Source organism: Melospiza melodia, chromosome 11 (genome assembly GCF_035770615.1).
Source record: "Melospiza melodia melodia isolate bMelMel2 chromosome 11, bMelMel2.pri, whole genome shotgun sequence".
Classification (NCBI taxonomy): Eukaryota; Metazoa; Chordata; class Aves; order Passeriformes; family Passerellidae; genus Melospiza; species Melospiza melodia.
This window is the reverse complement of record NC_086204.1, coordinates 30,265,119-30,274,617: the sequence shown is the minus strand read 5'-3', so window position 1 is coordinate 30,274,617 and position 9,499 is coordinate 30,265,119. Positions and strand designations below refer to the sequence as shown.

General features: G+C 47.4%; 1 protein-coding gene across 1 annotated transcript in view; it reads right to left on the bottom strand.

Annotated features, from left to right (window-relative positions):
- Positions 1–333: 333 nt before the first annotated feature.
- The window catches only part of LEPR (leptin receptor), a 30,793-nt gene continuing 21,627 nt past the window's right edge, over positions 334–9,499 (bottom strand). Inside the window, exons 10-19 of the mRNA XM_063166283.1 lie at positions 8,895–9,094; positions 8,345–8,496; positions 7,435–7,594; positions 7,270–7,352; positions 6,458–6,674; positions 5,563–5,745; positions 4,948–5,043; positions 4,471–4,573; positions 3,255–3,330; positions 334–2,200 (exon numbers count right to left, since the gene is read on the bottom strand). Of these exons, the coding sequence (XP_063022353.1) occupies positions 1,469–2,200; positions 3,255–3,330; positions 4,471–4,573; positions 4,948–5,043; positions 5,563–5,745; positions 6,458–6,674; positions 7,270–7,352; positions 7,435–7,594; positions 8,345–8,496; positions 8,895–9,094 (2,002 nt within the window). The 3' untranslated portion in view covers positions 334–1,468. The remainder of the gene's footprint in view (positions 2,201–3,254; positions 3,331–4,470; positions 4,574–4,947; positions 5,044–5,562; positions 5,746–6,457; positions 6,675–7,269; positions 7,353–7,434; positions 7,595–8,344; positions 8,497–8,894; positions 9,095–9,499) is intronic.

The following is a 9,499-nucleotide window of genomic DNA, read 5'->3' as shown; positions in this document are numbered from 1 at the left end:
TCTTTTTGCTGCAGCAGCTCAGATTTGCTGTATTTCCTGCAGGGTTTTTGCAGAGGAGATCCATTGGTTTTCCTGAGGAGCACCAGCTGCTCTGGCCATTAGGAAATCATGGGACGGCAGTGATAGAGGATGGGCTGGGCTCCCAAAGGAGGGGAAACCTGGGAATCTGCCATTGAGGAGAGACCTCCTGCACATCTCCTAATTCCTGAATTCTCCATGTTCCCAGGAAAGCCCTCCCTGGTCCCTCAGCTGATCATTCCCATGGTTAAGCTCCCCCTGTTTGTATGGAATTACTGGGAAAGGTCTGGGCAGAACAAAATCAACATCAGCTTTTTATTCCTGGAGAAAGATGACCTTCAAACACAACCAAATAATTTTTCTGGACACTTCCAAGAAAGGATCACTCCATTCTCCAGAAAAATGGGCTCTCCTGTCCCTTCCCAACAGCAGAAGTGCATCCTAAATCCAGCATCCATCACAGCTTTAGCTGGAATGCCACAGGAGCCTGCAGGTTTATCTCCAACCACAGTGACAAGTCCTGGTTCCTAATATAAAACAAGCTTTAATTCCTCACCCCACACAAGATTTTGGAAACCAGAACATCAGATCTGTGTCACATCTAGCACCAAAGAGCCCCACAAGAGCCAGGTCAGCAGCCCAAACTGGGTTTAAATTCACCCTTGCTTTGGTTTTTAATTTTGGTTTTGCCCTTTGTGTTTGTCTCTCTGAAGTTTGACAGAAATATATTCTTTGGAATACACAATAAATTCATCCTCCTTCACTCCTCAAAATAGTTCTCTGAAAAGGCAGGTGTAGAAAAATATTTATGAACTATGCAATAAAACAAAAAAAATAGCTTTGGCTTGCAAATCGGTGTGGGTTTGTTTTCCTGCTTCTCCCAGAAAATGCAAACCTGATTTACTCCCACCTGAGGCTTCCTGACAGGGTTGTAGAGGCAAAGTGACCTCTCCAAGGCCATACAGACACGTTGGATCTCCCAAAATCTAAAATGCAGGGTCCTTGGATCCAATTCCTGTCTTTTCTCCCATGGAATCTTAGGAAAGAGCTTGGGAAGAGATGTCAGTGTAAAACTCACCATTTGGAATCTTGTGTTCAACAATAAAATGTGGTTACCTTACTTTAAATACATAATTTTATGCAGTTAATGGAGACACAGGAATTTGGATTCTCTTCCTCTTCCTGCAGCACCCTGAGCCTTTCACTCCTTGATCCATTCCTTGCAACCACATCCAGGCTGACTCGATGTCACACATCATCCCCAGAGAAATGGCAAATTCCAGCTTTCCTCCCTCAGAAATATCCCAGGCCCTGGATCAGCTCTCTCACCCTTGGGGGCTCCAGGTGAGGCCTAAAACCAGAACAAGCCGGATAGAGCAAGAGAGGGAAAACAGAGGAATGCATCAACACCTGGAAAAACTTCAGGAATATGGAATTTTGGGTGATTCTGTCACTTTTTCTCCGTGGCCTCCTGCCCCTTGGCTGCAGCCATCCGGAACTGCGGAACATAGGGAACGGCGCCTTTAGGCTTGAGGCCGCTCTGGATAAACTCCGTGACACCGTTTGGGACGTGCTGGAGAAGCTCCTGCTCCGTGAGCAGACCCATGCTCTGGGGCTGGCCCGTGCCCCCGGGGGTGTCTGTCAGGCTGTCCCTGTGCCCTGTGCCCATGGCTGCTATCCCCAGGTAGCACAGGCTGCGCTCGGCCTCCTCCAGAGGCTCCGAGAACCCCTCCGAGGACAGCAGGGACAGGGCCCTCTGCACCAGCACTGCCCCTCTGCCCACGTCCCAGGCACCCCTGCAGAAGGCCCCCAGCACTATGGGGTGCTGCCCTAGCAAGCAGCTCCCCAGGCAGCTCCCTGGGCAGGATTTTGGCCGGCACGGCCCGCTGGAGGGACAGCTGCTGATGACTGTGGCGTATCTGAGGTCACCCCGCGCCAGGGCTTCTCCATCCTGGCAGCTCCTGCAGAAACTGCTGCTCTGGAAGGGGCTGCTGGAGCAGGCAGAGTCACATTCCGAGTCCTGGGGGGGGTCGATTCCTAAAAAATCCCCTGGCTCCTCTTTTCCCAGGGTTTTGGTGATGCTGATGTCCTCCAGCACCATCTCTGCCTCCAGGAGAAGGGGCTCACACGACATCGACATTGGCTCGGGGTGCTTGGCAAAGAGATGCTCCAGAGTCTCAGGCTGGAAGAAAAGAGGGATTTTAGTGCTCATTTATTATGGAACTGCTTTATTTCACTCTCCAGGTTTTATGGGTCACAGCATCCAACACCAAAGGTGGTTCCCAGCAGCCTGGAATTTTGCCACATTGAGTTCACACATTGTTTTTTAAGAATTTATAGCTGAAAATCCTCTATGACAAAATTTCCTTGACTGATTTACCATTGATACATCAGCTGAAGGAACTTTCCCTGCTAGGATTGGATTATCCAGGTCAAATTCAGCCTTTCCATGGGATTTTTGGAGCATTCCCACCTGAGTAGCAGCTGCATGTTTGAACTGAGTGAAACTCCTCTGTTTGGGAGAAATGCAGGATTTACTACTCCTAATAAATGCAGATGTAAATTATCCACCAGGATGAACTGACAGCAGCAAGAAAGCTCCAAAGGAAAATTCCCTTGTATTTCCTAATGAATTCAGGACAAAACAGATAAATCCAGGTTTTGGTGGATTAACAAATCATGTTTTACAGCAAGGAAGCTGCCAAAATAATGAGGAAAATGTCAAAATAGTCAGAGTAGTGGGAAATCAGAGCAAGGAGTGAAACTCCTGGGCTCTACTCAGCTCAGACTCACTGTTGGTGACACCTGGGCCCTGAATTTGGGATTTTCCCACACAAATCCATCACCTTCCAACATCAAAATGAACAGGGAGCTTTTCAACAATGAAAATAACAATTTTTTTCCTCATGCATGTGGTTTATCCCTTCAGGAGATGTTTGTGTCCCTTCCCCTCTCCATGGACACCACAGCAAACACAGATTAAACCCCTCCCAGCCAAGGCCAGGGCTGTTTTGGCAAAGGCCACCATCTGTCACCTACTAAAAAATCAGTTTATTATTTAACAGTTCATCATTAAAAGCAGGTATCTCATGTCCAATGTATAATCCAGAGGCCTGGGGAACGGGAACCTCTGGATGGAGCCAGAGGGGGGAATGGGGCTGGATTTCCACTGGAGACAGAGATGGAACAACAGCCCCAAGTGGAGGGAGCAGCAGCAGCCTCAGGGAAATACAAACCTGCTGGAAATTAACTCCTTGTGCCCATGAGCAGTTCTTGGGGTTGGGAACATCCTCCCAGAGCAGCTTCTTCATCCTGAAATGTCAGGGAAATGCTGGAGTTGGTGCTGTTTGCACTGTGCAGGGAAGGAATCTCTGCCATTTCATTTATCCCCAGCACTGTGGCCATGAAATAACCATTGGAGAGATGAGAAATGGCCCAAATTTAACCCAAACCACAAAGAAGGGACATTCCAGGTGCCAGTTTGGGAAAATGTAAAGGGTGCAGCCTGTGCTGAATGACCACAAGCCACGGGGCCTGAAGGGCTCCAGGAGAGCTGGGGAGGGACTGGGGACAAGGGATGGAGGGACAGGACACAGGGAATGGCTAGAAGCTGGAAAAGGGGGATTTAGATGGATATTGGGAAGGAATTCCTGGCTGGGAGGGTGGGCAGGGGCTGGGATGGAATTCCCAGAGCAGCTGTGGCTGCCCCTGCATCCCTGGAAGTCTCCCAGGTTGGACACTGGGAGCAGCCTGGACAGTGGGAGGTGGCCCTGGGGTGGCCCTGGGTGGGATTTAAGGTCCCTCCCAGCCCAAACCAGTCTGGGATTCTGTGACACCAGCTCAGCAGAGTGCCACCAGTTCAGCTGCAGCAGCTGGACTTTGGATAACAGGAACAAGAGCTGGATTTTGGATACCAGGAACAAGAGCTGGATTTTGGATAACAGGAACAAGAGCTGGATTTTGGATGACAGGAACAAGGAGCTGGATTTTGGATGACAGGAACAAGGAGCTGGATTTTGGATGACAGGAACAAGGAGCTGGATTTTGGATGACAGGAACAAGAGCTGGATTTTGGATGACAGGAACAAGGAGCTGGATTTTGGATGACAGGAACAAGGAGCTGGATTTTGGATGACAGGAACAAGGAGCTGGATTTTGGATAACAGGAACAAGAGCTGGATTTTGGATACCAGGAACAAGAGCTGGATTTTGGATACCAGGAACAAGAGCTGGATTTTGGATGACAGGAACAAGGAGCTGGATTTTGGATGACAGGAACAAGGAGCTGGATTTTGGATACCAGGAACAAGAGCTGGATTTTGGATAACAGGAACAAGAGCTGGATTTTGGATACCAGGAACAAGGAGCTGGATTTTGGATAACAGGAACAAGGAGCTGGATTTTGGATAACAGGAACAAGGAGCTGGATTTTGGATAACAAGAACAAGGTACCTTTGGTGTGAAAGCAGCAATGCTCCCAGCAGCAGAACTGAGGTGGAGAAGACAATGGGCAGAACCACGTGGAGGCTGCCAGAATTCCCAGTTTCAAATCCCCCTGGAAATAAAGGAGTTCAGCTATTAATGCAGCAAAGTGATTTGTCTGGGAGCAAATGGTTGGCAACAGGGAAATAACAAACAGTAGAAACAACAGCTTAGATGGGGAAATAACCTTGAGCAACAGTTTTATTGCACATGGACAAACCTTTCCCTTGGGAATAAACAGACAAAAAGGAATTATTTAAATAGGAGTTTAATCCTTCACTCAGCTCAGCCCACAGAGGGTTTTCAAATTAAAGCTGTTCACTGTTTGTAGGTACACTACAGTGACTTTATTACTAGTTAGGGTTTTTTTTCAGAAAAGACAGAGATTTTACACTTAAAGTTCACTTTTACTTCACAAAAAACAGGGGGAAAGCCCCTGACAGTCACCTTTGGCAAACTGATCCGTGGCTCTGGCTTTGCCAACCCCTCCAGCAAACACAGGGTAGAGGCTGAACTGGTACTTCTCAATCAGGATAAAGTGATCTGCAAAGAGAAATCAGCCTTTGGAACCCACTGCCATCCAGCTTTTAAACAACTCCCTCCACAGAGGCTCTGGGCACAGATCAGAGCTCAGATCAGCCCAGAGAGGGCAATAATGGATCCAATCTTTTACAGATCCCTACTTCAAAATCCCAAGATTCAAGCTATTAATCCAGCATTATTCTGTCATGGAATGAACACCTTATGGAGCTCCTGGGATAATTTCCAGGAGTAAAGTCAAAATGCAAAGGAAATGCAGATATTCATTTGAATAATTAGCTGGTGTGTTCAGTATTCCAGAACTAATTTTATTGTAGTGCCACAAAATGAACTCACTCCAGAGCTTAAACTGATTATTAATGCAACAGGCAATCCTCTAATGAGCATCACAATTTGGTTTATTGGTCAATAAAAGTGATTAGAAACACAGAAGGGAAAAAAGGGCTCAGAGCTCAGAAATTCCACATTTTTCAGTTCCACACCAATTAACAGCACAAATTATATTTTCAAGCACACACTCACCATAAATGAAATATTTCCTGAGGTTTGGAGGAACTCGCAGCCATTTCACCTGCTCCTCTTTGTTCAGGTTCCTCCACTCAATCACAAAGGATTTTATCCCAGGGATTTGGGAGGAGAGGCTCCAAACCACAACCACACAGGTGCTGTTCACCAGGTAAGCACTCAGGGACTGCACAGCATCCACTGGGGAAACAGGGAAAGCACCTGGGATCCACATCCCATGAACTGCTGAAGTGTCACCACGTTCTCACTTTAATTGTCTTTTGTATCATAAAGCCACATCAGCAGAGAGGTTTTTTCTTCAAGCCACCAAAAATTTGGGTTGCACTAAAGCAGCCCCAAGCACAAACAGATCAGGTTTATCATAGACATCAAATATCCCAATTCTCACCTGCAATTCCTTAATTATCCTTAACCAAAAATTAAAACCTCCTGAAATCTCAGGAATATATTAACAGAGTGCAGCCAAATCCAGGGATTTCTGCTCAGGAGGTGGAGCAGGAATTGCTGCTCGGGAAGTCTGAGGGCTTTGTACCCTGGCAGCCCAAAACACGACCACATCTCATTTTGGAGACAACAAAACATTCCCAGCAGGAACACTGGGTGTTCCCAAAACAAAGGGGATGAAAGATCAGTTTTCCAGCAGGATTTTCTTTTTCTTTGATTAATTACTTTATATTTAATTAGTGAAGTATGACAACTTTTTTCCCACCCTAAATTCACAGGATTTTCATGAAGGAAATCTGAGTTTTCTAACAGCTCAGTTGGTGCTGAATGTATCCCCATAAAAGATTCCTTATTCCAATAGAGGGAATTTTATCCCAAAGAAAGCTTTGCCCATGAACATCACCAGGATTCCTGGCATTTCCCACATCCCATTCCTTGCTGCTCTTACCTGTGCTCATTTGCTGGGACAGAGTTAAATTGGAATTAATTGCAGAGATTCCAAGTGAATTCATGGCCAAGATGGTGACAGTGTGGGTTGGCTCCATCCACGGGAAAGTCCAGCTGGTGCCATGATCCACAAATTCCTCCCAGGGGGGGCTCCCTGGGCTCTGGTGCCTTATGATGTACCTGCTCACGCTGCACAAGGAGTCATTCTGCATCAGGGGCTGCAGCAATTAATTCATGGGCATTAATTCCTGAATTCCATCCTGATTCCCAGAGCAAAGGTGTTTGGGCAGCTCCAATTTTAAGCAAGCGGGATCCAATAATAAAATAGAAATAATAATAAAACAGGGCCCAGAATGGTCCTGGCTCCTGTTTTTTATCCAAGGGCTGGAGTTCTTTTAAAGGCATCTTTTCCCTCTATGAGAACTGACTCTCATCCCTCTCTTCCCAGCAAAGGGAAGTGAAGGACAAGGAGAGCCAAACTTTCAGATTCCCACAGCAAATCCCTGTTTTGCACATTTTTCAGGGTTCAAACCCCAGAGCAGCACATGAGCAAACAGGAATGGGCACTGAGGAATTTTCTTCTGTCCTGCATTAGCATTTTAAGGCAAAGAAGGCAAAACCATCTCCCATTTTATCCCAGATTTCCCACCAGGATTCACCTCTTGCCTCTAGGATGAGCCAAGCGATTGTCAGGAGCCCAGAAAAAGGCAAATCCCAATTCCCACAAGCCTCATGTGCCTGTCAGACTCCACTCCTGGCAACCCCACCTGGTTTTAGGATCACAAGGAAAGCCCCAAACTCAGCTGCTCCCACCTTCCACAGGAGCGTAACATTCCTCCGCTTCCTGGCTGGATCCTCAGAAACAATCCTCCAGAACTCCGGGCCTTGCAAGGGAGCTGCAAAAACACCAGTTTGGGAGGGACAGTCACAGCTGAGCGTGGCACGTGCCAGCCCCGGGGATGTCCCTGGAGCACAGACCTCTGATGTCCTGCACGAGGCTCTGGGCTGCTCTGCTCCAGTCGCTCCAGTAGCCGGATCCCTGCAGCTCCCGGCAGCGCACCTGCACCGCGTGCTGCACACAGGGCTGCTGCACCGGCACCACCGCCCAGCTGCCTGCAGGCTCGGGCACTTCATATAGCTGGGAGAGGGAAAACAGCCACAGTGAGGGCTGAGGGGTGTTTGGGCAGCTCTGTGATAGTGTTCACTGAGCACAAAGGGGTGTTTGGGCAGCTCTGTGATAGTGTTCACTGAGCACAAAGGGGTGTTTGGGCAGCTCTGTGATAGTGTTCACTGAGCACAAAGGGGTGTTTGGGCAGCTCTGTGATAGTGTTCGCTGGGGCCCGAGGATGAGGGAAGGGACGAGGATCTGACTCCATGGTTCAGAAGGCTTGATTTATTATTTTATTATATATATTACATTAAAACTATACTAAAAGAATAGAAGAAAGGATTTCATCAGAAGGCTGGCTAAGAATAGAATAGGAAAGAATGATAACAAAGGCTTGTGGCTCAGCTCTCTGTCCGAGCCAGCTGACTGTGATTGGCCATTAATTAGAAACAACCACATGAGCCAATCCCAGATGCACCTGTTGCATCCCACAGCAGCAGATAATCAATGTTTACATTTTGTTCCTGAGGCCTCTCAGCTTCTCAGGAGGAACAATCCTAAGGAAAGGATTTTTCATAAAAGATGTCTGTGACACAGCTCTAGGAGTCAAAATTCCTGAAAATGAACCCCGTGAGGAAGCGGGAATGTGAGGAAAATTCCTTTGTGGACACTGCAACTGCTTTTGCATTTTGTGATTTTCCCCCATGGATAAATTCCATAAAAGCCATCTCCACACTTCAGCAGTGCCATGACCCCTGCTCCAGGCCAGATGGAACATACCTGCCATGGAACCTCCTCCCTGCCCCCTGGCTTCCAGCGGATCTGGAATGTCAGGTCCCTGCTGGCAAACACGGGCTGGGCCCAGCTCACGTTCAGCAGCCCCGTGTTCCTGGTCACTTCTGCTCCCACGTTGGAAGGGGGCAGAGGCTTCACTGGGAAATGGAAAAATTAAATAATTACTGCAAAGTCTGCACTGGCACTGCCCAGTAAATCCAACCATGGATGGCCTCTCCTTGTCCTGAGGGTGGTGGGTAACACAAGGCCTCTGCTGTTCCAGGGAAAGCAGGACTGGAAACACGGAACCCACGGGAATGTTTCCAGGTATTTCATTTTCATTTAAAGCACAACAGATTCTTTTGTATTTCTTCTGTAGAGGGAATAACAGGCAGAAGTGGATGTTTCATTTAAAATCCTGTATAGAAATAACATTTAAACCAATTTTTCTTTAAGGTAATATCAAACCCTCGTGTTTTTATTGAAAACCTGTGGGAAAATTCTTTCCCTACACCATTTAAAAATTCAGGGGCACAAGGGAAGGATCTTGACCTACCCACATCTGCTGGGATGACACAGGTTGGGGAGGATTGCAGGGTTCCCAGGGCGTGTTTGAACTCTATCCACAGGGTATATCCAGATAACAGGAAAATGGGCTGGAATGTGCACTCGTAGGAATGGTTCCCCTGCAAAAGGCACTCCTTCACCTCTGAGTCTGGAGATGGGCTTGGAAAGTCAGAGCAATAAATTTGGCTCCTTAAAAGAGGAAAAAAACCACATTCAGTTGATGCACTGCAAGTGTAAATCTGGAGGGAATTAAAGGAATGGAGGCACTGCAAACTCCTGGGATTTTGAGGATTATTTGGATCTTGAACCTGAGTCTGCACTGAAAGGATAAAAACATTTCAGAGTCACTCCTCAAAGCTTTGGCTCTGCAAAAAGCAGGACAAACAACAAAAGCAGCAGGTACAACAAGAGAAGGCAGCTCCAAATCCTCATCAATTGTGGGATTTGAGGGATTGGCAATGAACACAGCAAGGCAAATCTGCCAAGAACTGACTCCAGTCAGGAATGACTTCCAAAATCCCAACTGGCAACCAGGGGGAAGCTGCCACAGACACCCAGTGAGGTCTCCAGGAGATGCAAATCCCACCAAAACAT